This window comes from Zea mays, chromosome 9 (genome assembly GCF_902167145.1).
Source record: "Zea mays cultivar B73 chromosome 9, Zm-B73-REFERENCE-NAM-5.0, whole genome shotgun sequence".
Taxonomy (NCBI): Eukaryota; Viridiplantae; Streptophyta; class Magnoliopsida; order Poales; family Poaceae; genus Zea; species Zea mays.
In genome coordinates this window covers 33,045,753-33,070,097 of record NC_050104.1, presented here as the reverse complement: position 1 = coordinate 33,070,097, position 24,345 = coordinate 33,045,753, and the positions used below count along the sequence as shown (strand labels likewise).

The window sequence follows — 24,345 nt, the reverse complement described above, 5'->3', positions numbered from 1 at the left end:
CGTTGCTCTGCAGCTGTGCCTTGTCGTGTTGTTTATCGGTTGGGCTGGCGGGCGCGGGGACCTCGCGCTGGGCCGTGAGGCAGTGCACGTTTCTTTGACCGGGCACGAAGTCCCGCTCTATGTTGCGCGCAGTCTGCTGATTGCCGTAGACCGTAATAACGCCTAACGGACCTGGTATCTTCATACATAGGTACAGTCCGTGAATGGCTGCTTCGAACTTATTGATGGAGCCCCGGCCCATGATGGCGTTGTACGGATATACCATATCCACAATATCAATGGTCACTTGCTCACTTCGGGCATTGGGTGCTACACCGAAGGAGAGAGGCAGCTCTATTTTGCCAACAGGAAAGGTGCCCTTGCCGCCGAAGCCATACAACGGGTTGTCCGAAGGCTTGAGCAGGTTGTGGCTTATGCCCATGCGATCGAAGGCGTGGAGGAAGATAATGTCCGCCTGACTGCCATTGTTGACTAGGACTTTGTGCAGGTCCCAGCCTGCCACGCTGCAATTGATAACAATGGCGTCGCAGTGGGGGGCGCTGCGCAGGTCGACGTCTCGTGCATCGAAGGTGAGCGGTATGTGGGACCACTTTGTCTGCACGACTGGGCCAGTGATAGCGACGTGGTTGATGCTGCGGTAGTGGTCCCGCTTCTGCCGCTTTGTGTCGAAGTCAGTGCTGGACCCCCCAGTTATCATGTGAATGACTCCGCGATACGGCTGATCGGCGAAGTCTTCCTGCTTTGGGGCGTGGGGGATGTTTTGATGTTGCTGGTGTGGTGGTAGGGGTGGGGGAGGTACGATTTGTACTTCCTGATGGTGATGGTAAGCATGGTGCAGTGGATGCGGGGCGGGGGCGTGGATATATGGTGGAGGGGGTTGCTGGTAAGTGTGCGCGACAACTCTGGGGTTGTCGGCTGGCTGCGCCCGTGCCATCCTGTCTTTGGTGGCCTTCGTTTCTGGGCAGTCTTTGGTTTGGTGGGCGCAGTCTTCGCCATGGAAGAGGCAGTAGAATCGTCGTGGCGGCTGCGCACGCCCCCGACCCCTGCCGCGAGTTCCATTTCCGCGGCCCTGGGGGGGATATTCCTGGCGACGAGGGGCCTCAGCAGCGGGGTGCTAGTTGGAGATGTTGTGCACTTGCTGTTGATTGCGGCCGTCTCGACCGGAGTCTTGCTGCGGAGTCCTCGTCCACGTGCGGCTGGACTGTGGAGCATCCTTAGGCTTCCTTTGGGACTCAACCTTGCGCTGGTGGAGCTCTTCGGATTTGGCGTATTTTTCAAACAGCTGATATAATTCCTGGAGGTTCTTGGGCGGATCTCTGATGCAGTGGCTATAGAGGACGCCGGCGCGAAGGCCACTGATAGTGTAGTGGATAGCGATCTGGTCATCGACTGAGGGCAGCTGTGACTTGAGTGTTAAGAATTTGCGGTAATACTCCCGCAGAGTCTCCTTTTCCAGCTGCTTGCAGAGCGAGAGTTCGGCCAAGGCGTCGGTGTCTGGGCGGTACCCTTGGAAGTTGAGCAGGAACTTGTCCCAGAGGCTTCTCCAGGAATCAATGGACAGCGGAGGCAACCTGGTGAACCAGGTGAGAGCTGGGCCTTCGAGGGCGATGATGAAAGACTTGGCCATTGTGGCGTCGTCCCCTCCGGAAGATGCAACGGCGACCTGATAACTCATTATGTATTGTGCTAGGTCGGTGCTGCCGTTGTACTTGGGATAGGTCCTTGCCCGGAAGTTAGCGGGCCAAGGCGTCACTTGTAGGTGTGGCGCCAGGGGACTTCGCTCGTCCAGGTAGTTGACCCCTTGGAATGGCGCGGCGTGCGGGAAAGTGTGGTCGTGCTGGGGGAAACGCGGGTCTTGCGGTTGTGCGCGCTGTTGCAGGGGTGGCCCATGCTGCAGGCCGAGGTGGCCTTCGCGCGTGTCTTCCAGTTGCTGCTGCGGGGGTGGCCCGTGCTGCAGGCCAAGGTGGCCTTCGCGCTGCATCAGCGTGATCTCCCGCTCGAGGTCCTGGGCCTTCTGCTCTTCGTCACGTATCATTTGCCGCACTTTGGCTAGTGTGGACACGCGCTGGCGCTTGGCCTCCAGTATCTCTTTCTGCCTCTGGAGATTGCGGTTCTTGAGGCGCAGGGCGCGCAGCTGTAGCTGTTCTTCCGCTGAGACGCCGAGGACTTCACCGTCCTCAGTGAGGTCTGTGCCCTCCAGTGGGGCGAAGCCTGGGGGTGGCTGCGATTGTCCTTCAGGGCCGCAGGTGCGGAGGGGGTCGTCTTCGCAGGTGCGGAGAACGTCGTCTTCAGTGGCCTCTAGGTGGGTGGATTGGGTGAGGGCGAGGGCCTTGCCCTTTCTTGCAGCAAGTAGTGCTGCCTTCGCAGCCTCGTCAGCCTTCGGGTTAGCTTTCTTGGGTGCCATCGCGGGTGGTTTCCTCGTAGCACGAACGGTGGGTGCCAAATGTTGGAACTTGCTACCAGGTGCAAGAGGATCCAACGGGGATGAGAGTTGACGTAAACAGGGTTCTCGCACAAGATGGCAAAAGCTCTGTTAATCTAGCCTCTCATGGGCACTGTGCGGGGGTATTTATAGGTATCTGAGCGCCCAGCGTCTCGTGTTAAGGACACATGTGCCCTCAGACACCTAGGTTATCCCCAGAATATTCCCATAAAGTAGGGTTACAGACTGTAATTACAGGGATGCCTTTACAAATTAGGCTCGTAATGCGCAGCGGCCACGCAGGGCCCGTTACAATGGGCCGGATCACACGTGGGCCTCCGAGCTGGACGAGTCCGCACGGTGGGATGACCTCGTCGCAGGCCTTCGTCTGATGTCGTATGGGGCGAAGGGTGTCCCTGCCCGTTTTATCTCCGTTGGACCAACGACTGCAGCGAAGGCCTCGAGCGAAGGGTGGCGTCTTTGCCTTCGCCCCAACAGTCGGTCTTGTTCCCCGTAGCCTGAGCTAGCTAGGGGTAGGGTAATGATGGCCCCTTGTGACGTGGTCGGTCTGAGCCCTAGGTCGGGCGAGGCAGAGGCTCCTCCGAGGTCGAGGTCGAGGCTGAGTCCGACCCCTGGGTCGAGCGAGGCGGAGACCGTCTTCCGAGGCCGAGGCTGTGTCCGAGCCCTGGGATCGGGCGAGGCGGAGACCGTCTTCCGAGGCCGAGGCTGTGTCCGAGCCCTAGGGTCGGGCGAGGCAGAGTCCGTCGTATAGCGTCGAGGTTGAGCCTGAGCCCTGGGGTCGGGCGAGGCGGAGACCGTCTTCTGAGGCCGAGGCTGTGTCCGAGCCCTGGGGTCGGGCGAGGCAGAGTCCGTCGTCCAGCGTCGAGGTTGAGCCCGAGCCCTGGGGTCGGGCGAGGCGGAGCTTCCTATGGCGCCCGAGGCTGGACTTAGCTACTGTCAGCCTCACTCTGTCGAGTGGCACAGCAGTCGCAACGACGCAGGCGGCGCTGTTTTCTTGTCAGGTCGGTCAGTGGAGCGGCGAAGTGACTGCGGTCACTTCGGCTCTGTCGACTGAAGAGCGCGCGTTAGGGTAAGGTGTCAGGCGATCCTTGCATTAAATGCTCCTGCGATACGGTCGGTTGGTGTGGCGATCTGGCCAAGGTTGCTTCTCAGCGAAGACTGGGCCTCGGGCGAGCCGAAGGTGTGTCCGTTGCTTGAGGGGGCCCTCGGGCGAGACATGAATCCTCCGGGGTCGGCTGCCTTTGCCCGAGGCTGGGCTCGGGCGAGCGAGATCGTGTCCCTTGAGTGGACTGAGCCTTGACCTTAATCGCGCCCATCAGGCCTTTGCAGCTTTGTGCTGATGGGGGTTACCAGCTGAGATTAGGAGTCTTGGGGGTACCCCTAATTATGGTCCCCGATAGTAGCCCCCGAGCCTCGAAGGGAGTGTTGATACTCGCTTGGAGGCTTTTGTCGCACTTTTTTGCAAGGGGACCGGCCTTTCTCGGTTGCGTTTCGTTCCGATGGGTGCGCGCGAGCGCACCCGCCGGGTGTAGCCCCCGAGGCCTCGGAGGAGTGGTTTGACTCCTTCGAGGTCTTAGCGCGTTTCGTGATGCTTCGGCCGGTCTGGTTGTTCCCTCATGCGAACTGGCCGTAGCCCGGGCGCATAGTCGTGTCCCAAGTTCTCGGGCTGGTATGTTGACGCTGTCAACGGTTTGGCCGGAGCCGGGTTTGCGAGAGCAGCCCCCGAGCCTCCGCACAGAGCGAGAGGACGGTCAAGGACAGACTCGGCTTTTTTCATACGCCCCTGTGTCGCCTTTCCGCAAGGAGGGGGGAAAGCGCCATGTTGCCCTCGGAGGGCGCCGAACATGGTGTCTCCAGTGAGTTGCTAACGGGTAATCCAAGTGGACGCCCGTGGCCCATTCGTTAGGGGTCGGCTAGTGGCCCGGAGGTGCGCTCCAAAAGTACCTGCGGGTGATTTGCCGGACCCGGTCCCCTTTTGACGGGGTCCGAGGGCTTGATGCCTCCCTCTGGTGGGATTCCGTTACAAAATCGTTCCCGTCGGTCTCGGAAATGTCCTAGGGTACCTCGGGAGCGTAGCCCGAGCCTTGGTTATGTATCGAACGTACCCAGAGTCATCCCTCGCTCTGAGGCGGCTGTCGAACTCTTTGGGGGCCAGCCTACGAACCCCTGATTAGTAGTGGACGCGGAGCCCGAGTGGCCTGAGGCGGCCGTTGAACCCTTCCGAGGGGCCAGCCTTCAAACCTCTGACCAGTAGTGGGCGCGGAGCCCGAGTGCTCTGAGGCGGCTGTTGAACCCTTCCGAGGGGCCAGCCTTCGAACCTCTGATCAGTAGGGGGGCTCGAGGCCTGCTTCCTTCGCGGAGAAGGATCCCTTTCGGAGTATCCCCTTTCCCGGTCCCTGTGGCAAGAGAGAGAAAGAGGAAACAGAAAAGGATACGAAATCGAATGACGTGGCGCACCTTTTTTGACGCGGTCATTATGGTGGAGGTGAAGCGTCGCCTGCTTCGCCTGCCAAAGGTGCCGCCTGTCCTGCCACAGAGTTAATGCGACGGGACGAGTGGTTCGCGGGGCAGCCGTTGTGCGTGCACGAGCCGTTCGAGGAACGGAACACGGGCGCGTCGTCTTCACGCCGTGGGAGAGGGTTCTCTCGCTGTCCCAGGAGGGGGCGTGAGCTTGCTGATGACTTGACTGCTGCTTCCGCCCGCCTGCCACCGCCATTACTGCCGGCCCATTCTTGGCCGTATCGACCGTCGCGCCTTCTCCCGCGGTTGACTGACCCGTGACCGATGTGCTCGGTTGGCACTGTCGGGTCATGCGCAGGGTCGCCTCGAGTCACGACACCGGTTCCGCAGTCGAGGAGGCGCGGTACTGGCGTAAGTGGCGGTGCAGTTTTTCGCACGTAGTAACCGGCGCGCCGGTTACATGACGTGTGGGCCTGGGCCTCCATGCTAGACGCGTCGAAGTCGAAAGGGTGCGCCCCCTTGGTGCGGTTGCATGCCGCCTGCATGGCGGTCCGCCCTTTCACCCGCTGGTCGGGGCGAAAGTGGAGGAGTGCTTGTAACCGCTGGGCAGTTGTGCGCTCCGCGCGCGGCGGTTTGGCTCCTTCTGTCCTAGGCCAGCTTGCATGACGCGTGGGACCCAGCCCCCGTGTCGTAGGGGGAGGACCTTGGAGCGTGTTGGAGAAGACTCAGTCCACACCGGCTGAGGACGCAAGTGGGGAGAGTCGCCTTTAAAAGGAGGGTGACCCCCTTGGGTGGCAACCATGTCTTTGCACTCCCTTCATGCATCGTGTCCTTCCACCTTCCGAGCCCCCGGATGGGGAGCGCTCGCGTCGCTTTCGTCTTGCTGTCGTTGGAGGAACGCAACTTCGCGGAAGTTGGTACCTTTCAGCCATCGTTTCGCTTCAAGGATTTTCATCAGGCAGCCCGGCTGCATCCCCTCGCCGGTGGTCACCCAAGACGGTGACCACCAGTTCGATGGTGGGGAGAAGCGAGCCGGACTGCGACCTCAGTCCCGCCCTCAGCTTCAAGGATCTTCATCATCCTTGCTGGGGCGGAGAGCGAGGCAAGCCGGGGCCTGCCTTCACGTGGGCTGGCGTCCTGCCTCTTCTAGCTTCTGGGGGTGGAAACCATCCTCCAGCTCTGCGGAGGAGGCGCCCCCCAGCCATGCCGGGGAAGGCGGACTGTTGCTGCCCAGCCAGGGTGCAACATTCCGTCCTCTGTCCTTGCTTTCGTGGCGAGGACGGGAGTGAGGACCTGCCGGTGCGCTTTGGGGCGGCCGGCGCTCGTTGGTGCGGTGTTGGTGAACAGGTGGACGCCACCGTCGGTGCTGACGTGGTGGCAGCTGGAGAAAGCTTCTCCACCGACGAGATAGTCGGAGCCACCCGCGGACTGACCTCCGACTCAACGGCCTTGGTAGCTTGTCCTCGCCCCTCGAGTGGGGTCGTGGGCGCGGGCCTTGCCACAGCAGCGTCTACCCTGAGGTCATCGCTGCTGCTGTTTGGCCGCCCGGGGCGGAGGTCGTTGTTGCTGCTGCCGGAGCGGGCGGCTGTGCGCCACCTGGGGTTTCGTCGCCCCGCAGGCCCTCCAATGTGGGGGGTTGTTCGTACCTGCGGGGGTGGAACCGGAGTTCCATTTGTAATGGCACCTTGAGTGCCGGTGTCTGTTCATTGTGGCTGTCGGGGCCTGAACATGTATGTATTTTTGGCATGAAGCCGTGTTTTTCCTCATTTCGAGCACTAGGACTCGCCTGTCGGCTAACTGAACCGCTTAACCAAGTGTGAGTTGCCTCGTGCAAAGGTGACGAGTGAGGTATCCGTATCCCGGAGGCGTAGGAGTCCCTCGGCTCGGTCGGCCTTGCCGCCCGAGGCTTCTCTTCCTTAGTTAAAGGAACCCTTGGCCGCTCTGCGATGAGCCGGGGCCGAGGGCAGCGATGTCAGCGTGGACAGAGGCAGAGTTGGCTCGAAAAGAAGACTTCGTCGGCCGGAGCCTGGCCGGGCCGTCCACTGGCGGGACCAGCGCCGGAGTCGGGTTGCCAAGGCCATGAGCCGGGCTGGTGTCCTCGGGAAACAGCTGGCTGAGGCTTCGGGGCGACCGGCCGAGCCGTCTGCTCGGGCCGGGTTCCTGGAGGAGACCCTGGCAGCGATGGCCCGGGCGTGGTGCTGACGTCGTCCTTCGGAGCGGAGATCCTCCGACCGTGTTGCCGTCCGAGGCTCGGTCGGACTTCGCCAAAGGTGGAGTTGACGCCGAGGGTGCTGCTGCTCCCCCTCCATCGACGTCTGAGCCTGCAGGATCGGTTCGCATGTAGTATGCATATGTTTTTTGCGGCCTCCGAGGCCCAAACATACTGTCATCGCGCTGTAAAGCTGCGTTTCTTTTCCTCTTGTTTCGTGTATCAGGGCTTGCTCGTCGGTAGCAGAATCGTTTATCCGAGCTAGAGTTACTTCTCACGGAAGGTGATGAGTGAGGTATCCGTATCCCGGAGGCGTAGGAATCCCTCGGCTCGGTCGGCCTTGCCGCTTACGTGTACTCTTACTCGTCCGTAGGATTCTGTTATCGATGTAGCCGAGAAAACCCGAAAAACCGTTTCGGCAGAAAGTCTTTTGAGCGTTCAGGCTTGTTCGGTCAGCAGGATCGCTCATCCGAACACGAGTTACTTCTCACAGAAGGCGATGAGTGAGGTATCCGTATCCCGGAGGCGTAGGAGTCCCTCGGCTCGGTCGGCCTTGCCTGCTTACGTGTACTCTGTCGTTTTCATGATCCCACTACCGAAGTAGTCGAAAAGCACGAAAGATATTCTGGCAGAAAGACTTTTTCCGAGGAAAATTTTGACGCGGAGGGGGTTCGCCCCTTCTAGCCCCCGAGGGAGGGTCGGGCTTTGCCGAGGCAAGGCTAACCCTTCCTTGATGGTTAGACTTTATTGGTGTATGTAAACGAGGTGTATGAACGACTTGAAAACATCTTAAGGGTAGAAGCGACGTAGTTGTCGGATGTTCCAAGCGTTGTTGTAGACCTCGCCTTGACTGTTGGCCAGCTTGTACGTCCCGGGCTTCAAAACCTTGGCAATGACGAACGGCCCTTCCCAGGGAGGCGTGAGCTTGTGCCACCCTCGGGCGTCTTGTCGTAGTCGAAGCACCAAGTCGCCCACCTGGAGGTCTCGGGACCGAACCCCTCGAGCGTGGTAGCGTCGCAGGGACTGCTGATACCGCGCCGAGTGTAGTAAGGCCATGTCCCGAGCCTCTTCCAGCTGGTCCAGTGAGTCTTCTCGGTTGGCCTAGTTGCGTCGGTCGTCGTAGGCCCTCGTCCTTGGGGAACCGTATTCTAAGTCTGTGGGCAAGATGGCCTCGGCCCTATAGACTAGAAAGAACGGTGTGAAGCCTGTGGCTCGGCTCGGCGTTGTCCTCAGACTCCAGACCACCGAGGGGAGTTCCTTCATCCATCGCTTGCCGAACTTGTTGAGGTCGTTGTAGATCCGTGGCTTGAGTCCTTGCAGAATCATGTCGTTGGCACGCTCTACTCCCATTCGTCATGGGGTGAGCTACGGCGGCCCAGTCCACCCGGATGTGGTGATCCTCGCAGAAGTCCAGGAACTTTCTGCCGGTGAACTGGGTGCCGTTGTCGGTGATGATGGAGTTCGGGACCCCAAAGCGATGGATGATGTTGGTGAAGAACGCCACCGCCTGTTCGGACCTGATGCTGTTTAGAGGTCGGACCTCGATCCACTTGGAGAATTTGTCGATGGCGACCAGCAGGTGCGTGTAGCCCCCGGGTGCCTTCTACAAGGGACCGACAAGGTCCAGACCCCACACAGCAAATGGCCAGGTGATGGGTATTGTTTGCAGAGCCTGAGCGGGTAGGTGGGTCTGCTTCGCGTAGAATTGACACCCTTGGCAGGTGCGGACAATTCTAGTGGCGTCGGCCACCGCGGTCGGCCAGTAGAAACCTTGTCGGAAAGCGTTTCCAACAAGGGCACGAGGCGCTGCGTGATGACCGCAAGCCCCTGAGTGTATTTCTTGTAATAACTCCTGACCTTCGGTGATGGATATGCATCGCTGGAGGATGCCTGAGGGGCTGCGGTGGTAGAGCTCCTTCCCGTCCCCCAGCAAGACGAACGACTTGGCGCGCCGCGCCAGTCGCCGAGCTTCGGCTCGGTCGAGGGGCAGCTCTCCTCGGTCGAGATATTGCAGGTACGGGGTCTGCCAGTTTCGATTAGGCGTGACCCTATTCCGCTCTTCCTCGATGCGCAGAGCCTCACCCTCGGGGGCCGAGGGTGCCTCGGGCAGGGCCGAGACCTTCTCGGGCTCGGGCGTGTCGTTTGTCTTGACTGAGGGTTGATGTAGGTCCCGGGAGAAGACGTTCGGGGGAACCGTTGTTCGCGCCGAAGCTATCTTCGCTAGCTCGTCCATAGTCTCGTTGTACCGCCGGGCGACGTGGTTGACCTCGAGCCCGTAGAACTTGTCCTCCAGGCGCCGAACCTCGTCGCAGTAGGCTTCCATCTTCGGGTCGCGACAGTGGGAGTTCTTCAAGACTTGGTCGGTGACAAGCTGCGAGTCACCGCGAGCGTCGAGGCGTCGGACCCCTAGCTCGATGGCGATGCGCAACCCGTTGACCAGAGCCTCGTACTCAGCCACGTTGTTGGACGCCGGGAAATGGAGGCGCAGCACGTAGCGGAGGTGCTTCCCGAGGGGCGAGATGAAGAGCAGGCCCACGCCTGCCCCTGTTTTCATCAGCGACCCATCGAAAAACATGGTCCAGAGTTCCGGTTGGATCGGAGCTGCCGGGAGCTGGGTGTCGACCCATTCAGCCACAAAGTCCGCCCACTTTGCAATCCTACCCGAGGCCTCTCAGCACTGGATGATCTCCCCCAGGGGGAAGGATGACACCATAGTCACCGGATGAGACTCGAAGTAGTGTCGCAACTTCCGCCGCGTCAGAATCACCGCGTACAGTAGCTTCTGAATTTGTGGGTAGCGGATCTTGGTCTCGGACAGTACCTCACTGATGAAGTAGACCGGCCTCTGGACGGGCAATGCATGCCCTTCTTCTCGTCTCTCAACCACGATCGCGGCGCTGACCACCTGAGTGGTAGCGGCAACGTAGATCAAGAGGGCTTCTCCGGCAGCGGGGGGGGGGCACCAGGATGGGTGCGCTGGTAAGGAGCGCTTTTAGGTTCCAGAGGGCTTCCTCGACCTCGGGGGTCCAAGTGAAGCGCTCGGTCTTCCTCAAGAGGCGGTATAGGGGTAGGCCTCTTTCGCCGAGGTGCGAGATGAAACGGCTCAGAGCCGCAAGACATCCCATAACCCTTTGTACTCCTTTCAAGTCCTTGATGGGGCCCATGCTGGTGATGGCCGTGATTTTCTCCGGGTTGGCCTCGATGCCCCGCTCGGAGACGATGAACCCCAAGAGCATGCCTCGGGGGACTCTGAAGACGCACTTCTCGGGATTGAGTTTTACGCCTTTCGCCTTGAGACACCGGAATGTCGTTTCAAGGTTGGAGAGGAGGTCGGGGGCTTTCCTCGTCTTGACTACGATGTCATCGACGTAAGCCTCGACCGTTCGACCAATGTGCTCTCCGAACACGTGGTTAATGCACCTTTGGTACGTCGCGCCCGCATTCCTCAAACCAAATGGCATAGTAACGTAGCAGTACATGCCAAAAGGTGTGATGAAAGAAGTCGCGAGCTGGTCGGACTCTTTCATCTTGATTTGGTGATACCCTGAGTAGGCATCGAGGAATGACAGGGTTTCGCACCCAGCAGTGGAATCCACGATTTGATCGATGCGAGGCAGAGGGTAGGGAACCTTCGGACATGCTTTGTTTAGACCAGTGTAGTCTACACACATCTGTCATTTCCCTCCTTTCTTTCTCACAAGCACATGGTTGGCAAGCCATTCGGGATGGAATACCTCTTTGATGAACCCTGCGGCCATCAGCTTGTGGATCTCCTCGCCTATGGCTCTGCGCTTTTCTTCGTCGAATCGGCGTAGAGGCTGCTTCACGGGTCGGGCTCCAGCTCGGATATCCAGCGAGTGCTCGGTGACATCCCTCGGTATGCCAGGCATGTCCGAGGGACTCCACGCAAAGACTTCGGCGTTCGCGCGGAGAAAGTCGACGAGCACTGCTTCCTATTTGGGGTCGAGCTCGGAGTCGATCCGTATCTGCTTGGAGGCATCGTTGCTGGGGTCGAGAGGGACGGATTTGACCGTCTCAGCTGGCTCGAAGTTGCCGGCATGGCGCTTCGCATCTGGTGCCTCCTTGGAGAGGCTCTCCAGGTCGGCGATGAGGGCCTCGGATTCGGCGAGGGCCTCGGCGTACTCCACGCACTCCACGTCGCATTCGTACGCGTGTCGGTACGTGGGGCTGACGGTGATGACCCCGTTGGGGCTCGGCATTTTGAGCTTGAGGTAGGTGTAGTTCGGGACGGCCATGAACTTGGCATAGCATGGCCTCCCCAGTACTGCGTGGTAGGTTCCTCGGAACCTGACCACCTCGAACGTGAGGGTTTCCCTTCGGAAGTTGGACGGAGTCCCGAAGCAGACGAGCAGATCGAGTTGTCCGAGGGGTTGGACGCGTTTCCCGGGGATGATCCCGTGAAAAGGCGCCGCGCCTGTCCGGATCGAGGACAGATCGATCTGCAGGAGCCTGAGGGTCTCGGCGTAGATGATGTTGAGGCTGCTGCCTCAGTCCATGAGGACCTTGGTGAGCCTGACGTTGCTGATGACGGGGTCGACAATGAGCGGATATTTCCCCGGGCTCGGCACGCGGTCGGGGTGGTCGCCTTGGTCAAAGGTGATGGGCTTGTCGGACCAGTCTAGGTAGACTGGCGCCGCCACCTTTATCGAGCAGACCTCCCAACGCTCTTGCTCGCGGTGCCGAGCCGAGGCGTTTGCCACTTGCCCACCGTAGATCATGAAGCAGTCGTGGACCTCGGGGAACTCCTCTGCCTTGTGATCCTCCTTGTCGTTGTTGTGGCCCTGCCACCTTCCGCCGGTGGCCTGGCCTTGTGAATGTGGCGCCGAAGCATGACGCACTCCTCAAGGGTGTGCTTGACGGGTCCCTGATGATAGGGGCACGACTCCTTGAGCATCTTATCGAAGAGATTGGCACCTCCAGGAGGTTTCCGAGGGTTCTTGTACTCAGCGGCGGCGACAAGGTCCGCGTCGGTGGCATCGCGTTTTGCTTGCGACTTTTTCTTGTTCTTCTTCTTGGTGTCGCGCTGAGTGGACGCCTCGGGGACGTCTTCCGGCTGGCGGCCCTGGGGCTGCTTGTCCTTCCGGAAGATGGCCTCAACCGCCTCCTAGCCAGAGGCAAACTTGGTGGCGATGTCCATCAGCTCGCTCGCCCTGGTGGGGGTCTTGCGACCCAGCTTGCTCACCAGGTCGCGGCAGGTGGTGCCGGCGAGGAACGCGCCGATGACGTCCGAGTCGGTGACGTTGGGCAACTCGGTGCGCTGCTTCGAGAATCGCCGGATGTAGTCCCGGAGAGACTCTCCCAGCTGCTGGCGGCAGCTTCGGAGATCCCAGGAGTTCCCAGGGCGCACGTACGTGCCCTGGAAGTTGCCAGCGAAGGCTTGGACCAGGTCGTCCCAGTTGGAGATCTGCCCTGGAGGCAGATGCTCCAGCCAGGCTCGAGCTGTGTCGTAGAGGAACTGGGGGAGGTTGCGGATGATGAGGTTGTCATCGTCCGTTCCACCCAGCTAGCAGGCCAGTCGGTAGTCTGCGAGCCACAGTTCCGGCCTTGTCTCCCCCGAGTACTTTGTGATGGTAGTCGGGGTTCGGAACCGGGTCGAGAACGGCGCCCGTCGTATGGCCCGGCTGAAAGCCTGCGGACCGGGTGGTTCGGGCGAGGGACTCCGATCCTCCCCGCTATCGTAGCGTCCCCCACGCCTGGGGTGGTAGCCTCGGCGCACCCTCTCGTCGAGGTGGGCTCGACGGTTGCGGTGGTGGTGCTCGTTGCCGAGGCGACCCGGGGCCGCAGGTGCCGTGTTGCGCGTGCGCCCGGTGTGGACCGAGGCTTCCCGCATGAATCGGGAAGTCGCAGCGCGATGCTCCGAGGGGTACCCCTGCCTTCGGGAGGCAGAGCTTTCGACCCGTCGGACCGCGGCATCCTCTAGGAGATTCTTGAGCTCTCCCTGGATACGCCGCCCTTCGGTGGTCGATGGTTCCGGCATCGCGCGGAGTAGTATTGCTGCTGCAGCCAGGTTCTGGCCGACCCCACTGGAAGCCGGTGGCGACCTTGCCCTGACGTCGTCGGCAATGCGGTGTTGGATGCCCTGGGGTAGATGACGCGCTTCTCCGGCCGAAGCTTGGTCTGCCCATTCCTGCCCGATGTTCCGCCGGAACTGCTCAGGTGTTCCTGCTCCCTCGTCGAGCCTGGCCTGCATCTCGCGGATTTGCTCGAGCTGTGCGTCCTGACCCCCCGCAGGGACTGGGACCACAGCTAGCTCCCGAAGGATGTCAACGCGAGGCGCAGGCCTAGGGGGATCGCCGTTTTCCGGCATACCAAGATGGTTGCCTTCGTCGGGACCCCCTAGATCGACGTGTAAACATTCACGACTTGGGCCGCAGTCCTCGTCGCCGAAGCTGAGGCTACCATCGGAACAATCGGAGAGGCAGTAGTCGCATGCGGTCATGAAGTCCCGCATGGCACTGGGGTTACCGAGCCCGGAGAAATCCCAACAAAAGTCGGGCTCGTCATCTTCCTCGGAACCCGAGGGTCCGTAGGTCGAGACGGCCGTCAGTCTGTCCCAGGGCGACCGCATATGGTACCCCGGAGGGTTGGTACATGCCTCTATGAAGGCTTCCACCAAAGCGAGGTCGCTTGGTGGGTCGAAGCTGAATCCAAAAGGCACGAGATGGGAATCGGTCGATACCTCTTGGTCGACAGGCGGTGACGAAGTCGCGTCAGGGGCGGACTGCACCGTTGTCTCAGGTACGAGGGCGACGCCCAGCAAGTCCTTCGCGAGCGTGCTGGCGTCGTTCGTCTGCTTGGGGTTGGCGTGTTGCGGGGAAACGGCGCTCGTCTTCGTCTCAGACGCAAGGTCGAAGCCCGACGTGTCCCCCGCTGGGGCGCCGGCGTCGTCGACTTGCTCGACAGCCGACGAGGTGCCGCCTCCTGCTTGGCCATGGTTGCGCCGCCTCCTCCTCCGTCAGCGGGGGAGGTGACGGGACAAACCCAGATGTTGTTCTTCCGCCATGTGGGGAAGACGTCGTTGATTCTACCGCCGGCGGGCGGGCTGACGGCCGCCATTGTCGCTGTCGCGCGGCGGAGGAAGGAGTATCATGTCGTAGCTGCCATCGAGGGACATGAACTCAAGACTCCCGAAACGGAGCATCGTCCCGGGTTGGAAAGGTTGTTGGAGACTACCCATCTGGAGCTTAACGGGAAGCTGCTCGTCAACACGCAGCAGGCCCCTACCTAGCGCGCTAACTGTCGGCGTTTCGACCCCGGGGGGTCCCTGGACCGACGAGTAAATTGTCGCTGCATGTCCCAGCCCAGATGGGTCGGCGCGAGACGGGACACAAAGGGGGAGAACAGTAAAGGGGAACCCGCGGCCTTCGTGTTGTCCTGCGCCCAGGGCGGATGGATGCGCTTGCAGTAGGGGGTTACAAGCGTTCGCGTGGGAGAGAGCGAGAGCGAGAGCCTTATGCGCCGGCCCGTTCTCCCGCGCGGCCAACCTTCTCGTACGAGAACCCTGGACCTTCCTTTTATAGGCGTAAGGAGAGGGTCCAGGAGTACAATGGGGGGTGTAGCAGTGTGCTATCGTGTCTAGCAGAGAGGAGCTAGAGCCCTAAGTACATGCCGTTATGGCAGTCGGAGAGGTATTGCACCATGTTCATGTGATGTCGTGGCCATCGGAGGAGCGCTTGGGCCCTGTGAAGGACAGCTGTCGGGGCTGTCGAATCCTTGCTGACGTCTCCTTGCTTCCGTAAGGGCTGAGAGCCGCCTGTCGTCATGGAGCACGCGGGGCGCCATCATTATTTGTTTATCGGGGCGAGCCAGATGGGACGCCGGTCTTGTTCCCCGTAGCCTGAGCTAGCTAGGGGTAGGGTAATGATGGCCCCCCTGTGACGTGGTCGGTCCGAGCCCTAGGTCGGGCGAGGCGGAGGCTCCTCCGAGGTCGAGGTCGAGTACGTCTTCCGAGGTCGAGGCTGAGTCCGACCCCTGGGTCGGGCGAGGCGGAGACCGTCTTCCGAGGCCGAGGCTATGTGTCCGAGCCCTGGGGTCGGGCGAGGCGGAGACCGTCTTCCGAGGCCGAGGCTGTGTCCGAGCCCTAGGGTCGGGCGAGGCGGAGTCCGTCGTCCAGCGTCGAGGTTGAGCCCGAGCCCTGGGGTCGGGCGAGGCGGAGACCGTCTTCCGAGGCCGAGGCTGTGTCCGAGCCCTGGGGTCGGGCGAGGCGGAGTCCATCGTCCAGCGTCGAGGTTGAGCCCGAGCCCTGGGGTCGGGCGAGGCGGAGCTTCCTATGGCGCCCGAGGCTGGACTTAGCTGCTGTCAGCCTCACTCTGTCGAGTGGCACAACAGTCGCAGCGACGCAGGCGGCGCTGTTTTCTTGTCAGGTCGGTCAGTGGAGCGGCGAAGTGACTGCGGTCACTTCGGCTCTGTCGACTGAAGAGCGTGCGTCAGGGTAAGGTGTCAGGCGATCCTTGCATTAAATGCTCCTGCGATACGGTCGGTTGGCGTGGCGATCTGGCCAAGGTTGCTTCTCTGCGAAGACTGGGCCTCGGGCGAGCCGAAGGTGTGTCCGTTGCTTGAGGGGGCCCTCGGACGAGACGTGAATCCTCCGGGGTCGGCTGCCTTTGCCCGAGGCTGGGCTCGGGCGAGGCGAGATCGTGTCCCTTGAGTGGACTGAGCCTTGACCTTAATCGCGCCCATCAGGCCTTTGCAGCTTTGTACTGATGGGGGTTACCAGCTGAGATTAGGAGTCTTGGGGGTACCCCTAATTATAGTCCCCGACATGTTTGTACTTTAAAGAGTCATTCACGCTTTCTATCTTTGGCTAGTGAGAAACCTGAAATAGAAGATGGTTCTATTTAGATAATCATGTAGATAAGTTGTTGGGTATTTTTTTTAAATATTCATGTTAATTAGGAAAAAATAGAGTCTCTTGTCTAATGGTAGTAGTGATAAGCTGGAACAACCTTGAATCCGGATCAAACTAGGGCTTAGTTGTGGTATTGTTGTACCAACCTAGCTATCTCTAGCAATCTTCCTATCTCACTCTCTATTTTAAACTTCACTCTGTAAAACAGTATTTTACATGTTCACATACACGCCTTTCTCGAGATGACCTAAAGGCAGGAGACTGATAAATAATAATTTGATCTTCTTACAAGTCATTTAATGAGTTTTGAACACTTTTATTTTTTTTAATGTTCCTAGACTAAAGGAACAAATAGCCCCTAAACTTGTTTAAAGGCACAAGGCAGGTATGATGGTTCGGTGAATTCTTGAGCCATAATGTTTGTAGAATCCACCAAACTAGAGCAATTTCGAGAGATTAGTTAAAAAAATTAAGCCAAATTTACTGATTTAGCTAATTTCTTAAATAGAATTTTTTTTTAAAAAAAAGAGCACACTAATTTAACAGACTGTAAATTCAGAACTCATATGACGAGTGAAGCAGGTTATCTAAAAATAAAGAGTGAAGGTGTAGAAATGGAGAAGGGGCATTTAGAGTCTATTGAAGACCTTTTACTTTTAATAATAACTAAATTTAATTTTACAAAATAATTAGGTTAGTCTCTTGGAGCTAGAGTTGATCTTAATGAGGTAGTTCATGCACTAACACTACTAGCTGGTCTTGGTACCACCTAGTATTGTGCATGCCTGATTCGCTAATCATATTTTTTTTATTAAAACTGTTGTGATTTATAAAGTTGAAAGCTTTTAATATCTAAAAGTATGAAGTTTTCATAGCCTAGAGCGCAAAGTTTTTTATATGTGATTTTAAGTTCTGGATATAGAAGTATAGAGTTTTGAATGTACTAGTAAAAAAGTTAATAAATTTAGAGTGTAATTTTTAAACATGACAGTATAATTTTATAATATAATAGTTTAAAAAATAAATTCGGAATATAATTTTTTTTAAATTCAGGGCTTAAGCGTTTCTCAATCATGAAGTCATGATAGTGTGCATTCAGTTTGTTCTCGGTTCTGTACTGAAAAAACTTCCTTCCCAGTACCATTACAGAGCGGACAACAATAATCAATGAAACGTCAATCCACCATTCCAGTTGTGAATTTTCTGAAAGAAATAAGAACCAGACCGGCATCATTGTCTCCTTCCCCGACCTTTCTTCGGTTGCTGTTGCTCGGCCTGTCCCTTCTCTGAAACTTCACTGATATCAGCTGCACGATCCAAAGAACAGGAACCCAAATTAGTGAAACAATAAAATTCAGTGCTTTATCTTCAGTGGTTGTAAATCCTAGAGAAAACAAAGCATGATACCATCAGGCCCACGAGTCATCAGAGCAAAAAAGATGTTGTTGAGCTTCTCCATCTTCTTTGCGTCCTGAGCTTGATCTGTCTTGAATTTCAAGCACTGCAGGCAATAACTTCAGTCAGAAAAGACAGGGTGCTATTTCAATCAAGCTTTCATAGCACAAGCATTACACCAGAATATTATACTAGCTAGCAATCCATGTGTTCAAGGCTCCAAGCAAAGTAGTTTTCATGTTTTATATACTTTTTTATCAGCATAGACTACATAAGATGCTTGCCCCTATAACAAATAAACAAAAATCAACAAAAACATGGGTTTTGATATTCCAGCTTTTCTAGTGAAACAATGATAAATATACATTTTTACTACAGCAAATACGAAACAGCAAGAAAGAAGCTAAATGAACCAATGATGACAACATTAATTGAAGGCTTGCACAAGATTATCTCAATAGATAACAGCACTGTTGGTCAGTTAAAAGTCATATCCGAGTGAACAAACAGGAAAAGCTTTGTTAGGCGTTGCATATCCGCTGGCTGTGGCTTCAAAAAACTGAACAGGATCGCCCTTGGTCTTTGTTGCGACCTTCTGACACATGGACAGGTGGACCCAACACTCGAGAGACAAGAGAGCTCAAGTGCACAGCGAGACAGTAGGTAGGGAACTGTAACGTCTCGTTATGTGTGTCCCATCCGTGTACAGTGCAGGAGTATTTATAGGTAACCAGAAGGGGCAGTGAGTCCCCCAGTACTGTTGTACCCCCAATCAACTGCTACATTCCCGGAATATTCCTCTCAACGGGCTTATTACAGTGGGGCGAAGTATAATAATTTAGGGCTTACAAGTGTGTTCGGATGGTGACGGGGCGGAGCCAGGGTCCCACCGTAATCTGTTGTGACCTTCGCCTATGTGTCGGATCCTTGACTCCGTGAAGTCACATCCATGACTTCGTCGGGACTTGGACCTCACTGTCTAGGAAAGGGCCTTCCAGGTGCATCTAAGGCTGCAGCGAGCCCCCACTCCGCGAAGTCATGTCCTTGACTTTGTCGGGGGCTCGTTGCAGCCTCACATGCACCCCAAAGGCTCTTTCCCAGACAATGAAGTCCCGACGAAGTCAAGGACTTGACTTCGTGGAGTCAAGGCTGCTACACAGAGGCGAAGCCACATCAGATTACGATAGGACCCAGGATCTGCCCCGTCACCATCAGGGCCTACTTGTAAGCCCCCTTGCGGGGTAGATTTGGTAGTATGTCTAAATTATTGTACTTCACCCCACTGTAATGATCTCGTGTAGGGGAATATTCCGGTAATGTAGTAGGTAACCAGGGGTACAACAGTACTTGGGGACACACCGCCCCTCCCAGTTACCTATAAATACCCCTACACTGTACACGGATGGGACACGGATAACGAGACGCTAGAGTTCCCTACCTACTGTCTCGTTGTGCACCTGAGCTCTCTTGTCTCCCGAGGATTGGGCCCACCTGTACACGTGACAGATGGTCACAATAACATGCATGCATGCATGCACGGTGTAGATATTTATGCAGTGTGGTACATTGTGTAAAAAATTGTTTTCTGCTGCATGTGCACAAATTTATGATGACAAGAATATGCGTCGAAAGGAAATGAATCCCCATGCATGAAAATAAAAACAACCTTATTTTAATGTTTTTTCGTCCATAAATATAGGATCTCTCCAACAGCCATACAAGTAGGCTCGTTAGAACTAGTTTATGATATACTCTGATACTAATTATGCTACACGGTGTAGGTATTTATACAATCCTGTGCGCTGCGTAAAAAAATATGTTTCCTCCGCATGCGCAAAAAAATAGAATGACAACAATGTGCGATGAAAATGGATTGACGTGCATGAAAACAAAAAATATTATTTTAATGTTTTATTTCATCCATAAATATATAGAATGTCTCCAACAACCATCCAACTAGACTCGTTAGGAACCAGTTTATGATATATACTTATATTAATATACTACACAGTGTAGGTATTTATGCAATGTGGTACATTGTATAAAAATATGTTTCCTGCTGCATGTGCACAAATTGCAGATGACAACAATGTACGTTAAAAAGGAAATGGATTGGCATGCATGGACACAGAAATCTTATTTAAGTGCTTTATTTCCTCCATAATATAGGATCGTTCCAATAGCCATGCAATTAGGCTCGTTAAAACCAGTTTATTATATATAATGATACTAATTATGCTACACGGTGAATATCCCACTTCACTACTTGGCCTTTGCACGATGCCCAAAATTCTATGATTTTGAATATCTTAAAACAGCTGTCCCAGGAGGTGTTCCAGAAAGCTCCAAACCAAGATAAAGAGGTCATGAGAGGGGTGGTGGAAGCTTTTAGCAAAACATCAAAGGGGATGCTGAACGCAAAATATTACAGGAAGAATTTACTGCATTACACATGAAGAAAGGAATGTTTTCATTCCCAGCTATTCATACTCATGCGACTACAATGACACCAATTGATTGGTAGTCAAACTATGGCTCAGAAACACCAAACTTGGCAGAGGTGGTTTTAAAAGTTCTATCTCAGCTAATCAGCAGCTCCTCGGCTGAGAGAGTTTGGAGCACATATTCATATATTCATAAGGTGAACAGGAACAAAGTGAATTCCAAAAATGCAGATAATCTGGTCTATATCCATTTCAACCTTCGTCTTCAATCGAGTCATTTTGGGTGCATGGTCTCTGTGGAAACATAGAAATAGGTGTGTTTTTGATAAGTGTAACCCTAGCGCTGCGGACTGCGGTGGTGTTGGCAGCTGCAAGGGAGGAGTTAATGGGTTGGCGTATGGCTGGAGCCAAAGCGCTCTCTTTCTTCTATTTAGAAGAGGTGTCTTAGTTGTATGGGGTGTGTCTGGTGTTGTTAGGCAAATGACCAAATGTAACAACTATGTACCGGGGTTTTCTCCCCCTTTCTTCTTCTTCTTAATACAAAAATACGCAGCTCTCCTGCGTATTCAAGAAAAAAAAGAGTGCTACAAAGCAGGACCTAGTTACAGGTGGGATGCAGATCCAAATAACACTATCTTGGATGAATCAGGATTGAAGCTCGAAAGGCTACGTTGGAAGAATCTGCAAGACGATGTTGATGAATAGGACTGCAGCAGAGTGCAGAAGTCAAGACTCCAAGTCCATTTCCCATATTTTATATAACTATGAAATTATGTTTAATGTAACTCAAACTAAATTATCCAGTTTCAGACTTTCGGCATATGGAAAATTTGATGTCTTCATTTTATATTAGTAGCAAATTAAGTAGTGAACCAAAATCATTTGGATCGTGTATCAATCTGTTTTTAATTGTCCCGGGATCATCGACCCAAACACACAAGGATCGCGAGCCTTAATATGTTGAACCGATCCGGGAACATTGATCCATCGTACTCAGATTCATGTATCCAAATTAAGATTCACGTCCCGAAGAGGTATACACCCCTCGTACCGTACTCTTTAAAAATATTAAACCTCGTCCCTCGACCCGAGAACTTTGTGACTATGGTAAAAATCTGCACCATTGCCATTTATATAAAATAACAAGTGAACCAGAGAAGCCTCGGTAGCGGTCAAATGCTTACCAAATACCATATATGTTTCATGTTTGGTTACAAGCACGTCTGTTCGTTGAAAAATGTTCCAATAAAATGCTGTCTAATAAAGCATTTACTCTGAAAGTGAACATCCCTCATGTAACTACCATTGTTCAATTATATATAGCTGAAGATCTATCATATAAAGGCAGTGTGCAGGGATGAATTTCAGCTATGAAACCTATACTTACATGGCTCCAATATATATTATTTAACCTTCAGCACAATTTGCTTACGAAATACCTCAAACTGTTGGGAGAAATCAGTTGTGCAACCATAATGCATTGTCACAAACATTACTTGATATATAAAAGAGTCACAAAAAAATATACATATACTATTTCAGTAACAAAATATATGAATACCTGAAGTTCATACAGATCCATCCAACAAAAGAACTTATGATCTAAGTCCAACAGCAACACAGCAATACTAATGTTCACTAATGATGCACAATTCTCAGATTTGGCATACTAAAGAATCAGATAGATCCTATTGTCTTTCATATGATTAACCAGGTGCCACTGGTTGCCCAATACATTTTCAGAATACTGAATTTCAGGGCACCTGCTCCTATATATCCAACCATCACATTTAAAAAATAACACATCTGACAACCTCTCACGGAACACACAACATAGATCCAATGGTAGGATCACTTATCAAGGTGTGTGATCTTACCCTTCGATCACCCAATTCTATAAGCTATAAATAACAAGTGTATCATCAATCAGCTCCTCTGAGTAAATACAGCTTAGGATAAGGTAGTACCTCGCGGTCATCAGTGACCTTGAGCACGAGCTTCCCCTCGCAGTGCCGATACTTCATCACGTAGCGGGTCTGCAGACACACGCGCACAAACAGGTTAGGTAGGATCAGACACACGGAATGGAGCAGGAAGGAATTTGGAGAAGAGAGGGGATCGGGCGACGACGGCGTACGGTGTTGGGGTCGGCGCGGAAGAGCTGCACGGACCGCTCCACGAACTCGTCCCAGGAATCCACGTACACCATCGCTGCGGCGGAAAAGGGGAACGTGCGGCGTGGCCGGATCTAGGTGGGGCGACCTTGCGGGACGAAGAGGCCGCCGCGGGACAAATACGGTTTGCTTTGCTGCTCGTCTTGGCCGCGGCGTGCTGGACATGCGTGCCGCAGATGAGTATCAGGTCATCCGCCTGCCACAACCCCTCCTGGCCTTTGGCCACCGTTTTCTATGGACAAGGGTTTAATTTTACCCCAAAAAACGCCCACACAAAGGTTTCACGGCTAGGAAAATCTTTCCATTTGTAAAGTATTTTTTGTGTCATAAGTTAAAAAAAATATATTTGTCATAAAATAGATTCGTGCATTCACGAGGGCATAAAATAAAAGCTAAAACTATACATAATATACATAAATGAGGATTTGTGCCATGGTTGTTGGCTCCAAACCCACATTAACACATACTTTGCGAATATAATATAAGTCTCTTTGTGTTTTATATTATATACTCAAACACAAACAGAAACTAGCAACATACAGACACTTTTGCTAGTATTACATATAATCTCTACTGCTAAAAAGAGCACGCGAAATCATTTCACTGCTCTATCGTTTATCTGAAAGGAGAGTGACGTGTGATATAGCGAGGTTGGTGAGTGTAGTGGTTTGACACCTTTAGGTATTGTTTGGGAACTCCATTTTTCCAAGTGATTCCTATTTTCATAAGGGGAAATGAATTAATTCCCCTTGGAAAAGGGAAATCCCTTGCGAAAATAGGGTTCCCAAACTAGCCCTTAGAAAACCTAAAACCACTACCTAGCCCATCAAATTCACTCCACCCAAACCTATCAGCCCAACTATATGAGATGGAGTGTTTAAAGAACTTCTAAGATCCCCACATCAAAAACAAATGTGGATTCTCAAACTTAACCATCTTACGAACCCAATTGATACTTTACCATCTCTAGTGATCCCCTTCCTAGAGTATTGCAAGAAGGATGGTCACTTGGTTGAGTTTTGCTTTAGGAGAAAGAGAGATGAGTGGCAGGGTTCTGAGGTGAGCAGCAGGAACATGTATCACCTCTCTCATGGTATACATGTCCCTCATAGTAAGAGGTGTCCTGCTAGGTCTAGAGATGCTTTGTCTCAGATTGCTAGGCCTTAAGTAGTAAGACCATATGGTGGTCAAGCCCGGTGTGGTGTTGGTCATGTGCCATTTGACCAAAGACCCCATGGTCGAATTTCTTCTCATGGTGATCGCTACCCCCTATGGGACTCATGATGTTTGACGTTTTTTTATAACGCTTTTCAGGGGCAAATTCCACAACACTATTACTCTTCTCAGTTTACTAACCCTAGTGTTGTGCCATTTGCTCACCCTATGTCCCTCTATTATGTAGGACAAAGGCCTAGAGAACATATGGCTCATGGATTCTAGATGTTCGTGCCACATGACTAGAAACACTAGATGGTTTTCTAGCCTCGACCATGTGATCGAAAAGGAGTACATCACTTTTATAGGATAACACTAGCGGTAAAAGTTGTCTCTTATGGCACCATTCATGTTCTCAAGGATGTTGCATTGGTTTCCAATTTGCATTTTTAATTTGTTTTCTGTTTCATGATTCCTTGAGGGCGGCTTTGAGGTGCATTTTAAGAACAATCTTTATCATGTTTTTATGGAAAGGGAGATCTTATTTGTCGAATTTTCTCATTTGGACGAGTTTTCCATGCTTTTGGCCTTTCTCGATATCTTGTGGCAGGATCTTCCTCTCAGATTTGAAAGCGACATACGAGGTTAGTTCATTTGAGCTTTGATCTTTTGGTTCAAATAAGGTGGCGTTTGGTTCACATATTTGTAACGTAATGGGTAACTGATAACACTAAATCATGTTTGTTTAAGTCCAACCATAATTAGATACCACACTAGAAATTGATACAGGCCTATTCGAACTTATTATTGCCGATACTCGGGTGTAAATCATTACTATTACCATTTACGTTACATTTCTTGAACCAAACAGCACCTAAGCTCACTTGGCCTCATCTAAGGATTGTCCAAGTTGAAATATGTGAAAGATATTGTTTGTCACCCTTGTCATCATGGAAAGATGGTTGGTGCTTCACATCCCCTGGTCACTAAGGTGATGACCAAGAAAACTGGCAAGTTGCTTCATCTAGACTTAGTTGGTCAAGATTGGGTTTGTTCTCTTGGGGGTAAGTGGTATGTTTTAGCGATTGTTGATGGCTTTTCTCACTACTCTTGGTTGTCTATGGAGGCGTAGAATGAGGCTTTTTCTCATGCTCAAGATTTGATTCTTTGATTGCAAAATTAGTTTCCAAAGAATG

The 24,345-nt window shown here is 53.7% G+C and overlaps 1 protein-coding gene across 1 annotated transcript; it reads right to left on the bottom strand.

The window, feature by feature from the left end:
- Positions 1-17,003: 17,003 nt before the first annotated feature.
- On the bottom strand, positions 17,004-22,188 carry LOC100216656 (Signal recognition particle protein). Its single transcript, NM_001143067.1, has 4 exons — positions 21,958-22,188; positions 21,788-21,856; positions 17,389-17,482; positions 17,004-17,288 (listed from the first exon to the last, which is right to left on the bottom strand). The coding sequence occupies exons 1-4, from the start codon at positions 22,027-22,029 to the stop codon at positions 17,212-17,214; spliced, it is 312 nt and encodes a 103-aa protein (NP_001136539.1). The 5' UTR covers positions 22,030-22,188; the 3' UTR covers positions 17,004-17,211.
- Positions 22,189-24,345: the final 2,157 nt, after the last annotated feature.